The sequence below is a fragment of the Hordeum vulgare genome, chromosome 2H (genome assembly GCF_904849725.1).
Source record: "Hordeum vulgare subsp. vulgare chromosome 2H, MorexV3_pseudomolecules_assembly, whole genome shotgun sequence".
In the NCBI taxonomy this organism is placed as follows: domain Eukaryota; kingdom Viridiplantae; phylum Streptophyta; class Magnoliopsida; order Poales; family Poaceae; genus Hordeum; species Hordeum vulgare.
This window is the reverse complement of record NC_058519.1, coordinates 437054441-437070501: the sequence shown is the minus strand read 5'-3', so window position 1 is coordinate 437070501 and position 16061 is coordinate 437054441. Positions and strand designations below refer to the sequence as shown.

Sequence of the window (16061 nt, the reverse complement as noted above, 5' to 3'; positions counted from 1 at the left end):
AGAAAAATGGAAACACAATTTAAAACTATATTCAATTTTTAAGCATGGATACAAATTTTAATTTTTTGGATTAAACATTTTTTAACACACAATAAAGTTTTGAAACTTGAAACATATTTTGGACCTTTTTTTTTTAAACTTCAAACATTTTTTAGATAAGCGAACATTTTTTAAGTATTGTTTTTAATTTTGTTATATTTTGGAACAAAATAAAAGAAAAAAGAAAAATAAAAAACAGAAAATAGAAAAAAATTAAAAACCCGCAGAAACACGGAAATTTAACAACCAGAAAATAAAAAACCGTAAGGCCTTGTTTGGTACTAGTGTATTTTAGGGAATTAGTGAGGATTATCCCGATCAAACTCCTAAATCCCCACATATCCCATAACACCATTTGATTCTAGTGTATTTGTCATGTTTCATCCCCACATTTTTCTACAAATCCCCAAATTCTAGTGATTTTTTTAATACACAATACACTATCCCTATCTAGTGAATTGAGGATAAATGTCGATTTGAAGGGATTGGACTGGGAAGTGGGAACTTCCGAACCATGAAACACTATACACTATCCCGTCAATCTTCTTAAAAACTTTAGTACTTCCTCCGTCCCAAAATTCTTGTCTTACATTTGTGTAGATATGAATGTATCTAGTCACATTTTAGTATTTAGATACATCCATTTGTAGACAAATCTAAGATAAAAATTTTGAAAGGGAGGGAGTACGAAACAAGGCCTGAGTGAACCGAACTGGGAAGTGGGAACTTCCGAAGGTTCCCGAAACCAGGATTCACGATCTGCTAAAAATGGGCCGGCGGCGCATGACAGTCGCTCTGTGCGTTTCTCAAGGCCTTGCCACACACACAAAAAAGGCTATTTCTCAAGGCTTTTTGCTGGATCCTCCCGCGCTGGAACGGTGGAACCTGGAAGCCTGGAACGGTGGCACCCGCCTCCGAATTTTCGCTAGGAGAAACCGCCCCCAAAACCTTCCCCCCCCGCTCCGTTCCTCCGACCAAACCGCCCCCAAAATTTGTTCAATAATGGGGCGCCGCAGCCTAATCATCACTGACTCCGACGAGGAAGACGCCGCGGCCACTCCTGCCTCCGCCTCCGCCTCCGTTTCTACTGGCGGCGGAATCGTTCGACGGCCCTCGTCTCAAAACCCCAGCCTCTTCCCAGCCCCCTACACATTCCCGTCCTCTCCTCCCCCCTCCCCTCCCGTCGAGATCTCCGATGACGAGGAGGAGGTCGATGAGATCCAGGACCCCGACGAGGACCCCGCCTTCGGCGACGCCCCCGACGAGATGCAGGACTCTGATGGGGATTCCATGTTCACCGACGTCGCCGATGACCTCTCCCCACCACCTCCCGCTCCACCTCAACATCCTCCGCCCCAAACTCCATGTCCACCTCCCGCTCCTGCTCCCGCCGTTCCTTTGTTCCGAACCCCAACACCAACCCCGCCTCCCGCATCCACTCCTCCGTCCGGAACACGAACCCCAGTTCCACCGCCGGCTGCCGCACCCACTCCTCCGGCCCGAACCCGAACCCCAATCCCATCGCCGGCTGCCGCACACACAACTGCCCGTACCCCAACCCCAACTCCACCGCCCATTGCCGCACCCAATCCTATGTCCCGAACCCCAACCCCAACTCCACCGCCGGCTGCCGCATCAGCTCCTCCTGCCCGAACCCCAACGCCAACCCCATCACCTGCTGCTGCGTCTGCTCCTCGGCCTCGAACCCCAACTCCAACCCCTCCCCCTGCCTGGACCCCAACCACGACCCCGCTCACGTCCTCGACCCCACCGTCCGCACTGAGCGCGCAGCTGCGTCCGGTGGATGCGTTCCTGCGGCGACTCGGGCTGCGTGTGCGGCCAGAGTGGCTTCAACAGTGTGCTGCCGGGTTGTCTGGGTTCAACGGTCATGGCGGCACTGAAGTGCAGGCTAGACAGTGTTTTGAGCAGTTCCTCTTTGCCGACATGAACGAATGCGGCGCTGGTGTGCTTCCGGAGGGCGTCGGGTGCATGGAAGCCGCCACCCTCGATGGACCATTTGTGCTACAGGTTGTAGTCCCCTTATAATTCAGCATGTGAATGATTGGTTATGATTTTCCTTTTGAGTTGTGGATATCAGTACACTGCTTTGGTGCCCCTCCTGGTGCAGCATAGTTATGCAATGTATAGCATGGTTTTGCTCTGGTGGATACTTCAGGTTGGTGATGGTAATGTCTGTAATTTGCCTCCATATCTGAGCTTCTAATTCGAGATCCATCTGAAATAAGGTGTTTATGCTGGAACCTAAACCTTTAGTTTACTTGCTTTACTTCAACTTAGTGAGTGCGCCACAAAGGCAAAATTCCTTAGTCAGAACTTAGTGAGTGCGCCACAAAGGCACAATTTCTTGACGCATGAAGGTGATTTGCTGGCACATGGAATGGTGAATATTGTTGAGATTGCTGTACTAGTAAAGTGCAGGTTATGCATTTTGGTTCATCTAAGCTATCTAATTAGTTCTTGGTCACCGGTGTGTCAAGAAAACAATCCTAAGCATCACGGAGTCCTTTAAGCTTAACCCAATCGCATGCATCTTCAAGGTAGTACTGTAGTAGGACTGATCATCTCTTTCCTTCTTTATTTGTAATGTGATATTATTCACATTTATATAATTAAAGTTGAGTCAGAACCAGGTTGACCTTAACTTAAGGGCCCATGCTAATTGGGAGAAGAGAAATATTGCATTGCTTATTTGGTTGGTCCAAATTATAAAGGTGTAGATTTGTCATGTGCAGAATCAGGATCGTTTCATGAATGTAACCATCTAACGAGCTCTGTATTTCTTAGGTTGATGAAATCGTCAATATGTCAGCCCCTTTAAGGGAAAGATATCGTGATGCTCATGCCGGCCCCAAACGATGTTTAAAGTTATCAATGACAGACGGCATCCAACGCATATATGGAATGGAATACAGGCCTATCAAAGACCTGGAAGTTCTCGCTCCTGCTGGTTTTAAGGTCATCTTTCAAAATTTGATTTTCTCATTTTCCTGAGAAGTTTGTCTTGCCTTACAATTTTATGTTCTTTTCTTAACCTATACTAAAAGGATGCATTTCCACAGAATGTACGTACTTGCGTTCGGATGCATTGGCATGGGAATATACTCTTCACATACTTGTGTTCATGGCAGTAGTATCAGGCAGTAATAGGATAAAGTTAGAATATTATTTAAATAGGAAAGATATAAGATTTAAGATAGAGATCGAAGTAATAACTAATATGATGGTGCCTATGCTCTGGGACCATTTTGACTGTTTTGTGCAGTTTTCAAATAAAATCAGTTCACATATTTACTTTTGTAGCAGTTGAATACATTCATCACCCTTAATTTTTTACCCAGCGATAACTAATATGTGGAGCAGTATGCAATAACCATCTCATTGGGCTATTAAACATTTGAACTTACATCTGTATTGTAACATGAATGGCTATATTTTTAATCAAATAGATGTGAAAGATAGGACCAGGTACTCCACATGCATTCAGTAAGTTTTTTCTCTACTTCTATGATACCATTTGTAAATGTTGGGAGACATAGAAGCATGGTGCTTATTCCGTGTGTGGAGTGTTGGTTGGTGCTGGCAAAGACTTGATTGTAGTGAAGGCATTCTCTGAAACTCATTGGTCATCAGCATAATCTGCAATTTTTTAACTACCATCCTCTTAACTAACGATTTTTCTTGAGACACCCTGTAGAATGAAATGGTAGATGCACTCTTTATGTACCGGTATCATATCATATATATATATATATACATATAAGAGGTATATGGTTACAAACAATATATCAGGTAAATGCCAATGAGTGTGCAGCATGAGACTATAAGACATATTTTTCCATATCCTAATATTTGTACCAACAGCTTGTAATTTTCTTTACATATCTCAGATTGTTATAAGGAATGTGCACATAAAGAGAGGGCTTCTTATGTTAGTTCCTGAGGTTATTGAGATTCTTGGTGGGGTAGTTGATGAATTGGAAGCAGCACGTGTCAGACTTGTTTCTGAAGTAAATAAACCACCTCGTGGGAAAAGGTATGTACTGTCCTTGTCCATTAGTGAACACATTAGATCTATGCAGATGCCATTTCATTGCGAGGTATATCGCTTCACCATCTATTTTAAGTGAGAACTCGACAGTTGTTTATGGAAGTGTCTGATGAATTAGATAATTTTAAATGCAAACACTTCAGCTGAGGATCTTTGGCTGCATCTCTTCTTGGTCAGCAAGAGTCACAGCTCACAGCCACAACATCATTTTTGTGTATTAAGTACTCCCTCCGTCCCAAATTAAGTGACTCAACTTTGTACTAACTTTATAAATAAGTGACTCAACTTTGTACTAACTTTATACTAAAGTTAGTACAAAGTTGAGTCACTTAATTTGGGACAGAGGGAGTACTTAGCAAGCTTCATTTTCTTTCATTTTGTTTATATATCTTTCTATTATAACTCCCAAGTTTGTAAACTGAATAATAAATGCTCATCCAGTCAGGCACATGCTCTGTTCTTGCAGTTTTGCTATTCAATGTGTTCTGTTCATCACATTTCTTTACAAGCTGTTAGTTGTTTGTTCATATCTTGGTATATTTAATGTTCTAGATTCCACATGCATGTTCACGTGTTCATGCTGCAGGAAACAAGGTGGATTGCCTTTGTCCTCCAGAGCCACCTTAGCTGCTTGGCCACGTAATATAAGTGCTGCAAATGGTGGTGAGCAAGGGATCTCAATGCCAAGAACAGTAAACTCCTCCCATCCAACAGGATTAGGTACTATATAAATTCCATCTCATCGGTTAGCTTTGGAGATACTTTTATTAGATGGAGTCATAGAGGTGAGAGAGGCAACTGAATTACTATGGACAATTATCTTCTTTGCAAGCAATGTGTAAGTAGGCACATTTTTTGGTGTTATTATGTTGATTTTGTGATCGATTTACCTGCAATTAGTTGCTCCTACCTGCGAGTCTATGCTGCAGAAAGAGACTTTGTATGTTCTTTTACTCAAGTGGCGATACAGGTGACTGAATATGCTCCCTATCTGCTGTAGAACTCCATTATATTCAGACACTATGGTCTACTTAAAATTGCTTAGCTGCTTGTTGCAAATATTTTGTACATGACCACAGTTGCCTTACCACACTTTGTTAGAGGTCCCCTGCTGTAGAGAAAATGTTTTTCCTGCAATTATGTTCTTGTGGCACACAATACTGTGTCAAAGAAAGTCCATTTGTCAAGCAAGTTGCCCTGTGTTTCAGTTTCCATTGTTTAAGATCTAAACCTTCCAAGTATTTATTATATGATGTATTCATGCTTCATTGTTATTCAATTCACAGGTAATGGCTCTCAAGTTGGTAGAACTACACAAACAATGCAAGAAGAGCGTATTAACCATCCTGTTGTAGTAAATGGTGTCCGAGCACAACGTCAGCATTTTCAAGAAAATACCATGCAGGACCGATCTACTTCTCTTACTGGAAACAATGCAGAAGCTTCTGCACCTGCTACCTATAGACATGAACCCCAACAAAGCACTAGTAGAATATCACGAACTTTGGTAGATGGATATGTTGACCATCCTATTGTGGCGAACAATGTCGATGAGCAAATACAGCGTGTCCAAGAAATCACCATGCAGGACCAAGCTACTGCTTTTACTAGGAACAGAGGAGAGCCTTCTGCATCTACTCCTTATGCTGGGTATGATTCCCAACAAAGGGCACATGACATTGGTGCAACTGGTGCCAATGGTGTGGAGACTGCACAGCCTTCAACTGTTGATGATAAGACTGGTCAGATGGAACATCCAGTCATTCTAAGTGGTGAAAATGAAAAACCTTTCATATACATTTTCAACTTGATGGCACATTGGGCCATAGAAAAGGATACAAGACCCTATATTCAAGGAAAAATTAAGGTTCATTTGCTACTTAGTACCTTTTATTTGCAGATTTAGCTATCCTTGATCTCCAGCCTTTTTGTCTACAAATTTTTACATAGAACTGTGTCCATTTCATATATCCTGTTTGATCAAAATGTTTCTCAATGAGTTCAAGAGTGCCAGTAGATTTCTTACATGTATATTTACTTTCTACCATTTCCATATAGGATTTTCTATTTGTAGATTTAGCTATCCTTTCAACCTTTTGTCTACAAACTTCTACATAGAACAGTGTTCATTTCACGTTGCTGCTTTGATCAAAATGTTTTTCATGAGTTCAAGAGTGCTGGAAGATTTTCTTACATGTATATTTACTTTCAGTCATTTGTGAGAAATGCAAACGTTGATTGGTGACATAACTGCTACAGGGTTTGATCACCTCTGTCAAACGATTTCAATTTAGGAATCGCAAAGAGTACGAGCTAATTGTGTGCATAGATGATGGAAGTCAAATTTCAGAGGCCTTTGTTGACTGTGTTGTGAGTATATCTGTTTTATTAATAATTACCTAGCATGTTTACTCAAGATCATAACCTTATCATAACACATTACACAGATTGTACGTAACATAATTGGTCATCCATGCGAGGAGGTTTCAACTGCTGTTTCTGATCCAACCTCAGAATCGTACATCGTTATGAAACAAATTCTGAATAGATTTCAGCATTATTTGGAGAAATTTGAGGTCACCCCTCTTTCCCTCTTTCCCTCTCTTAAAATTGAATATGTATCTTTATTAATACCTTTGCCTTATGGTCCTTTCTTACTGGCGTGACTGTAATCATATTAGTTTCAATCGCATGTGCATGCGTTGTCTGGCTTATAGCTAGGACAAACAGGGCCCTCCTGATTAATATAAGTATGCTACAATGGATAGAAATAAAATGAATGTAGACAAAAATCTATTTGAGACTTCTGCAAACCATTTTACAATGTCAAGGGGATGGCAATGTCTTATACGCACAAGGGGTTTTAGGCGCACTCGTTTGCAAATCTCCTAGTTTGACAACTTTTAAATTTCCAAGACGAATGTCTTTTGTTACTCGTGTCGATCAAATTTTTACCTGATATTTTATGGCATGCTTAAATGTATACTGTGTGAATGTTGTAAAAATAAAAATAAAAATGTGACCTTTAAGTGATAAGATACCATGGAATGTCATGTGGTGGGCCTTGGAGAAACGCAAAGTCCCAGCAAAGTACATTACCCTCATAAAGGACATGTAAGATAATGTTGTGATGAGTGTTCGAACAAGTCATGTCGATGCTAATGACTTCCCGATTAAAATAGGACTGCACCAGGGGTCAGCCTTGAGCCCTTATCCTTTTGCCTTGGTGATGGATGAGGTCACAAGGGATATACAAGGAGATATCCCATGGTGTATGCTCTTTGCGGATGATGTGGTGCTAGTCGATGATAGTTGGAAGGGGGTCAATAGGAAGTTAGAGCTATGGAGACAAACCTTGGAATCAAACGGTTTTAGACTTAGTAGAACTAAAACCGAGTACATGGGGTGCGGTTTCAGTACTACTAGGCATGAGGAGGAGGAGGAGGTTAGCCTTGATGGGCGGGTGGTGCCTTACAAGGACACCTTTCGGTATTTAGGCTCAATGCTGCAGAAGAACGGGGATATAGATGAAGATGTGAATCATCGAATCAAAGCCGGATGGATGAAGTGGCGCCAAGCTTCTGGCATTCTCTGTGACAAGAGAGTGCCACAAAAGCTAAAAGGCAAGTTCTATAGGACGACGGTTCAACCTGCAATGTTGTATGGCGTTGAGTGTTGGCCGACTAAAAGGCGACATGTGGAACAGTTAGGTGTGGTGGAGATGCGCATGTTGAGATGGATGTGTGACCACACAAGGAAGGACCGAGTCTGGAATGATGATATACGAGATAGAGTTGGGGTAGCACCGATTGAGGAGAAGCTTGTCCAATATCGTTTGAGATGGTTTGGGCATATTCAGCGCATGCCTCCAGAAGCCCCAGTGCATAGCGGACGGCTAAAGCGTGCTGATAACGTTAAAAGAGGCTGGGGTAGACTGAACTTAACATGGGAGGAGTCCTTAAAGAGAGATCTGAAGGATTGGAGTATCACCAAAGAACTAGCCATCGACAGGGGTGAGTGGAAGCTTGCTATCCATGTGCCAGAACCATGAGTTGGTCGCGAGATCTGATGGGTCGCACCTCTAGCCTACCCCAACTTGTTTGGGACTAAAGGCTTTGTTGTTGTTGTTGTTGTTGTTGTTGTTGTGACCTTTAAGCGATGAACCACAAGTCTTAGTGCACCTAAAGCCCCTTTGTGCGTCCAAGTCGGCCCTGAGGGGAGTGAAATGCCACCAGAGATACTTTTTGGCAACACTTTGGTCTACAAGCCGAATTTTGTGAGGCTTATAGCCTTCAACTGTTCGAGCTTGCTTTAGATAAGCCCTAAGTTATTTTGACAATTCCAGTCGATAAGCCCTTAGGCTAAATAAGTCCCACAACTTTTAAATCAAGTTAGGCTAAGCATGTTCAGATTACTACATAGCAATTCAGCCTGCTAGTTGTGCTATATAATATCCGCGCACTTACCATTCATATTTGTAGCTGGACTTCAGTTGATGTTTTGGATTTTTGATGTTTATATGTGGATTGCCTAGCCCTTCTCATCACTTCGGAATTTTGGTTGTGTTGGCTAGAGAATGAAGCTTAACATGGTATTGGAGCCTAAGGTCTCGAGTTCAAGTCCTGGCTTCCGCAATTTATTCAAAAACTGCCGATGCCCCCTTTTATGTCCACGTATGGGCCTCTTCCATTAGTTTGGTCTTTTGGATATGTTAGCTTAACAAGAACATCTTGCTAGTGCTGCAGTTACTGCATAAGCCAATACTACTAATATCATTTGATCAATTTGTTGGAATAATTTTGTAAGCCATGGCCAGACCGGCTCGGGCGCGTGTGCATGTGCGCTAGGGTGAGTCGGGTGCTACAGTGGCGGGGCATGTCGGGTGCGTGCGTGTATAGGTAGCTGCGAGCACGGGGTGTGTTTGTGCGGTCGCGTAGCGTGTGCTTGGGAACAAGTCCAGGCGGTTGGCAAGTCGCGCGCGATTTGAAGGGCCCGGCGTGGACCGAGCGCGTTGGAGCGTGTCGTGGGCACGCGCGATGCGGGCGGATCGCGGGGCGCGAGAGAGTGGAGGCGTGGGTGCGTGCCCTGGCGTCGGCTCGGGTATAAAGCCAGCGCGGCCATCGTTATAACTGCTGTGGGGTTTAGTTCGAGCCCAAGAAAAAAAGCCGTTGTCGCTGCGGCGTTCGTGCACGGGGAAAACAACCACCATGTCCACCTTTGTCTTCCTCCTCTCCGGCGACCGCAGTGCGGCGGCGGGTCCGTTTTGGCAACGACAATTGGTATCAAAGCCACGTATTGGAGGGTGATCGTCGGTGATGCTTGTCCTGTACGCCGGCCGAGCGGGGGGTTCGTTGGCGATGCAGGTGTCGACGCTCACTGGTGAGAACAACACCACGTGGGCTATCAAGGTAGAGGCAAACTTGGACAAGCCAGTGCGTGCCTATCTGCTCGGGGCTCTTTTGGAAGGCTTCTTGATGCAGGTATCCCCGGAGAAGACGACAGCGGAGGTATGGGCTTGCCTGAAGACTAGGTTCGTCGGCGCGGCTGGCCACACTCTGCAGGGATTTCGATCGGCTGCGGATGGTGGACGGCGAGTCCCTGGCCGTTCGCCGGTAGGATCGGGAGCATGGCGGCGCGGTATGCGGGGCTCGGTATGACGCTGGACGACGTTGCGATGGTCAAGAAATTACTTGACACGGTGCCGGATCGCCTATACGCGGCGGTGGCGGGCATCGAGCAATTTTGCAACGTCGACGTCATGCCGTTCGAGGAGGCGCTCGGAAGGCTCAAAGCCTTCGATGGGCGCACACGGCGACGCTTGCGCGGGCGGCGAGCGAGCGGAGGAGCAGTTGATGCTCACAGCAACGCAGTGGCAGGTACCGCAACAACAGCGCGGCCGCGGCTTCAACCACGACGACGGTGGCAGCAGCATGACGTCGAGCAGCGGAGGAATGCGACGCGGCCGGTGCTACAACTGCGGGGTGCGCGGCCATTTCAGTCGGGACTGCACGAAGCCGAGGAAGGCGGAGGTAGCGGAGCAGGCCCTCCTCGTCGACGGCAACGTCCAGGACGACGGGCTTCTTTAGGCTGTAGCTTAGGTGTGTGTGTGTTGGAATAATTCTGTAAGCCACGGCCAGACCGGCTCGGGCGCGTGTGCGTGCGTGCGCCAGGGCGAGTCGGCTGTGACCGTGGCGGGGCGCGTCGGGTGCGTGCGTGTGTAGGTAGCTGTGAGCATGGGGTGTGTCCGCGTGTGCGTGGGAACAAGTCCAGGCGGTTGGCGAGTCGTGTGGTGATCGCGCGCGATCCGCAGGGCCTTGCGTGGACCGAGCGGATCGCGGGGCGCGAGAGAGTGGAGGCGTGGGTGCGTGTGGGTGCTTGTCCTGGCGCTGGCTCGGGTATAAAGCCGGCGCGGCCATCGTTGTAACTGCTGTGGGGTTGAGTTCGAGCTCAAGAAAAAAAGCCGTTGTCGTGGTGGCGTTCGTGCGCTGGGAAAACAACCACCTTTGTCTTCCTCCTCTCCGACGGTGTCTCTGGCGACCGCAGTGCGGCGGCGGGTCCGTTTTTGCAATGACACAGTTGCCTCTTCATATAGTACTGGTAGCAATTGCAGGTTTTCTTTGAAGCTATTCCTTTATATATTGTTGGCAAACACTTCAAATAGTGTGCTACTACCTTGTATTCATAATTAGGGAAGAAGTATGTTCAGACCCTTCAGTTACTGCATGAAGCTTAACAAGAACATCTTGCTAGTGCTGGAGTTGCTGCATAAGCCAATACTACTGCTATCATTTGATCAGTTGCCTCTTCATATTGTACTGGTAACAATTGCAGGTTTTCTTTGACGCTATTCCTCTATATATTGTTGGCAAACACTTCAAATAGTGTGCTACTACCTTGTATTCATAACTAGGGAAGAAGTATGTTCAGACCCTTTAGCGCATGGACCATTGGGATCACTTTGATTAAAACAAACTCATTTCATCTGATTTTAGTTCCTTGTTTTTATTTATAACATCTTAAATCTTGAAGGTGTGTATGTTAACCCCCGTCAATTGTAGGGTACAATGCTTATTGAGTACAACGGACAATCTTCTGGACCCATTGTGCGTGAGATGAACGAAGGTTGTTCGACTGCTGATGCATGGCTCCTGCTTCAAAGGCTGAAAACATGTTCTGCTCAACAGCACATCCGAAATCTGGACTTTATGGATACCACTCCGTGATTATGGTCAGCCTTTTTGCTCGATTAATGCAAAAGCTACATTGTCGTGATCTTGCTATGCTAGGCTAAGTGCACTTGTGCACTTTTCCAGTTCTTCGTTTTACATCTTTGCTTCTGCTATAAAATGTGTTCATTATCTCTGCCTCAGGCAGTTGCTCTTGCATTGTTTTTCATCTTCTATTCGTTGGGGGGGATTGGAACTAAGTAAAAACAAAAACAGTTTGTTTCCGCAAAGATAATAAAATATGTCACATTATTGAAAAGACAATTCAAGAATTAACCTGGTAGTTATGAAATTTTTCAGTAAGATTGTATACAAAAATCAAACTAACTGAAGCATCAGCATAAATTTTCAATCACCGTATGGAACGATGAAATCTTCTGTTACCAAAGGAGAATTCTACACGCTCTGTAAACACCACTATTCTTCCAAATATATTTTGTATTTGCCACTGAAAGGAATAATATTACTTTTACTATGCTATTATCGACGGCCAAAGTTGTTAGACCTGGCATGACCATTTCCTTCTCAGGCTAAGCTATTTTCTGCTGCAGCACATCGTTCTTTTTAAATGAATTGTTATTTTTTTCAACCGGGCATTGCTCCTTTTTATTAAATTGCTTAAGGAAATACAACATGATGTCCATCCATACGACAAGAACCAAAGTTTTTGAAGGTATATCTAAGCGCGGGCAGTTGATGGCAAAGAGGTTTATGTAGAGTATTTTGGTATTTAAACTCTGATGAAGTCAACAAGTTTGACCATTTATAATGACATAGCTTTGCCTTGCCGTATAAAAGTGCACAATGTTGATGACGGATAAAATAGTACTCCCTCTGGAAAGAAATATAAGACCTTTTAGATCACTTTACAAAGGGAGTATTTGACTAAGACACGTTAATTTCCTCTAGTAGACTAGGTGAACATTCATACTAACTCCAGGAAAGTTATTTTGTGAGGTTTCATAATTGATGTTGTAACTTGTAATAATAGTGCGTACTTTCTCTGTACCTAAATAATTATAGTTGGGAAAAACTATTTAGTTGAAGAAAACTTTTAGTTCTTTTCAACTACGATTGTTTAGGTACAGAGAGGTGCTGGAAATTAGCACCGAGGTGTTCGCTTATGTTTTCCTGTTTTCTTGAGTTCCATTCAGAACAATGCCCCTTTGTGAAACTCTGTCCGCATACGTGCCCCCTGGTTATTTTTTCACTCTGTAAATGAAGGTTACAATGTTGTGGACCCCCCGTTTAATTTTCCACCCTGTAAATGAGGGCTAGAATGTTTACACTTTCACTTAAATAGTACTCCCTCCGTCTGGAAATACTTGTCCTAGAAATAGATGTATCTAGACTTATTTTAGTTATAGATACATCTATTTTATACATTTTTAGGAAAGTATTTTTGGACGGAGGTAGTATACAAGTTACAACCTTTATCAGTTCAATTTTTTGTACTTCCGGACGTATTTAGCACTGAAATTAGACTGTTCTCCCCAATACGGTACAGAGGGAGTACAAGTTATAACGTTTGTCAGTTTACTGAACGCGCTTGCAATTAAGCCAATTAGGTCCGGGTTCCTGTAACTTGTTTGTGTTCGATCGTCCTTTCCATGAGCTGCTCCCCTTCTCCTCCTCATATATAATATACGACGAGGAGCATCAAATTCCAAATCGATAGATTCAGAACTCACCACTCAGAAGTGAAAGTTCAATGTACATTGCACCAAGTAGTGATTTCAGACCAAGAAAATAAAAATGTACAGTAATGTTACAATTATTACGAACCATGAGACATACTACTCTCTCCGTTCTTAAATATAAGTCTTTTAAGATATTTCACTAGGTGACTATATACAAAATAAAATGAGTGAATATACACTCTAAAGTATGTCTACATACATTCGTATGTAGTCCTCTAGTAGAATCTTTAGAAAAACTTATACTCCCTCCGTCTGGAAATACTTGTCATAGAAGTAGATGTATCTAGACTTATTTTAGTTATAGATACATCCATTTTGTACATTTCTAGGACAAGTATTTCGGGACGGAGGAAGTATTTGGAAACGGAGGGAGCAGTACACAAGCACGTTTTAGTTCGATATATAAAGCTTCATATTACTACAACCAGACAGCGGAGTGGGCTTCTTACATCACAACTTGCCACTCCAGCTATTTTCACTTTCACCTGGCCCTAATCTCCGGCGACCGCAGCGACGCTGTTTGGGTGAACCAGCGCACCCCGGGCATGTCGAGTATCTGTCTTCCCACGGTGTCGGTCGTTGCAGGGCGCCCCAGCGTCTTCACCGTCAGGAGCCGCGAGCTCCAGGACAGGATCTCCGGGAAGCAGACCCTGAACAGGTACACCGCCATGTACCACCTTGGCTCAAACACGTACCTCTCGCCCCGGCACACGTCCCTCACCACCGTCTTTGCGAAAGCTGCGACAGGCTCAGCCGGTGTCGGCCCATGGATTGCCTGCGATGATCACAATTAGCCATGTCAACAACATGAAATGACATGCTACCGCGGGCCAAACAAAAAAACATTGCGTGGCAACTCGTGTTACATCTCTTTCATCTTGGTCAACTTTCATCTCGCCTTCCTTGGTGAGCATCTTCCCCTTTGTGATCTCCGACTCAACCACCCCTGGGACGATCTCCGTGATGTGGACGTCCCCGCCAAGCTCCATCCTAAGCGTGTCGTAGAAATTTAGCGCCGCTGCTTTGCTCGCCTGCCATGCAAACAACAGTCATTTCGCATTAGCAAGATTTCCACATCGTACCCGTGCATTTCAACTGTTTATGGTAGCAAGCGTGGAATGGACTCTCTGACCACAGACATTGTAGAAGGTGTTCCTTCCGATGAATATGTAGGAGGAGTTGGAGGTGACTCCGACGATCCGGCCATGGGTTTTCTTCAGGTGAGGAATGGCATAGCGAGTTGGGTACACATGGCCCCAGAAGTTGATGTCCTATGTGCGCAGGAAAAGGTCAAATTCTCACGCATTGTCGCCCTAAATTCATGTGAAGAAACTGAAAACGGCATGTGCTGCGTACCATCACTGTTCTGAAGTAGTGCACGTCCTCCACCTCTTCGAACTTGCAGACCTGCCAAATCGACGCGTTGTTCACCAAGTGGTCCACTGCAAATAGCAAGCGCATCAAAAGGAAGTCCTGGCGATCCGAATGCACACACGTCAATCTTGATATATACAACAATAACAACAACAAAGCCTTTAGTCCCAAACAAGTTGGGTAGGCTAGAGGTGAAACCCATAAGATCTATAGCACACTTCCACACACCCCTGTCCATGGATAGCACACGTCAATCTTGATATGATCCACCAAAAATCCCAGTGATCATTAAGCACTTGCATGATCAAGTTAATCTACTGTTTCAGGAAATTTCATGCAATGAAATCAAATCCCATTCAGCTCAGACTTGTACATCTTCCAAAGTAGGCAACCGTGTCGTCCATGAACTTTCGGCAGTCGTCGGGCTTGGAGACGTCGGCCGGCAAGACAAGGACGTTCGGTGAGCCGAGCGCCGACGCGTTGTCGGCGACCTCCCGGAGGCTCGCCTCCCTTCTCGCCACTAGCGCAAGGTTGGCTCCTCTCTTCGCGTACTCATACGCCAGGTGCTGCACACGCAAACAAGAAACTAGCTAAAATCTACCGTACAGAAAAGGTGAAGCATCCTGGAGTGTATGCACGTAAATGTTACGTATGCATACCTCGCCTATGCCGGAGGAGGCGCCGGTGATGAGGACGACCTTGCCGGAGACGTTGTCGGGGAAGACGGAGCCGAGGAAGGAGGCGGTGAGCTTGTAGACGTAGTAGGGCGGGAGGAAGAGCAGGAGCAGCGCGGCGAGAGCCAGCTCCAGGGCTACGCCGGCCAGCCTGCCCATCAGCATCGTCATCGGCGTCCTTGCCGACAGGACCTGGTTGCAGTGTGTGGACCTGGGCATGCACAAGAGTTGCATATATGCCGGCAGCTGGCAGGATCCTTCTTGCGGTGCGGCGCAGGAGACGCGTGGAGAGGCGAGAGGGCATGCAGATCGCCATCTCAGCTGCTACGTGCCACCGCGGGGGCCACGTGGCAACCACGTTTCGTGCTGATGTCATTTTGGTTGTCACGGCGTCCGCATACACAGAGCAATTAACGTGAGCACCGTCGATTGGAAAAAGAAGCCCGTTGCACGCTCTGCTTCAGTTTCGAATGCACGCCCATCCATTTGCGGCACCGAAACACACAAATCTTCTTTCTCAACCCGGAGCACGACAACCCCCTTTAAAGAACATAGTTTCTGTTTTTATTGTTTATCTAGCCAAACTGAGAATTGATCTATATATTTTTGCTTCATCCTATATCTCAGCCATTTGAGCTCCTCAAAATATATGAATTTCCAACCCTGGAATGGAGGTGTTATGTTCTCAAAGATCTTATTATTCCTTGTGATCCAAATAGCCGAGGACCCCAGAATGATAATCTTCATGAAGAATGAATATGTTAGTTTGTCTTTTAAATCCTGAAAAGCCTCTAACAGTGAAGGATTAGGTGTTTAGGAGGGACAGATGAAATTACACAACTAGGCAGCAGAAGGACATCCCTAAAAGAGATGATGCAAAGTTTTTCTTGTAGACTCGTGTTGGGCCTCCAAACGTAAAGTTTTGTAGGACAATAGCAAGTTTCTTTCAAGTGGATGACCTAAGGTTTATCAATCCCTG

The 16061-nt window shown here is 44.9% G+C and overlaps 2 protein-coding genes across 3 annotated transcripts; one reads left to right on the top strand and one right to left on the bottom strand.

Moving 5' to 3' along the window:
* Window positions 1–960: 960 nt before the first annotated feature.
* On the top strand, window positions 961–11466 carry LOC123426556 (recQ-mediated genome instability protein 1). 2 transcript variants are annotated; one of them, XM_045110415.1, is made up of 9 exons: window positions 961–2067; window positions 2845–3015; window positions 3948–4093; window positions 4695–4828; window positions 5395–5975; window positions 6368–6478; window positions 6556–6684; window positions 10798–10926; window positions 11167–11466. In XM_045110415.1, exons 1-9 carry the CDS (start codon window positions 1042–1044, stop codon window positions 11329–11331), a joined length of 2592 nt encoding a protein of 863 aa, XP_044966350.1. In that variant the 5' UTR covers window positions 961–1041; the 3' UTR covers window positions 11332–11466. The 2 variants fall into 2 exon arrangements, with proteins under 2 accessions (XP_044966350.1, XP_044966351.1); XM_045110416.1 differs by lacking the exon at window positions 10798–10926 and having other exon boundaries at window positions 964–2067.
* Window positions 11467–13410: 1944 nt separating this feature from the next.
* Window positions 13411–15316, bottom strand: LOC123430214 (11-beta-hydroxysteroid dehydrogenase 1A-like). Its single transcript, XM_045114099.1, has 6 exons — window positions 15068–15316; window positions 14782–14974; window positions 14391–14476; window positions 14174–14305; window positions 13901–14065; window positions 13411–13809 (listed from the first exon to the last, which is right to left on the bottom strand). Exons 1-6 carry the CDS (start codon window positions 15314–15316, stop codon window positions 13516–13518), a joined length of 1119 nt encoding a protein of 372 aa, XP_044970034.1. The 3' UTR covers window positions 13411–13515.
* Between the last annotated feature and the right edge of the window lie 745 nt (window positions 15317–16061).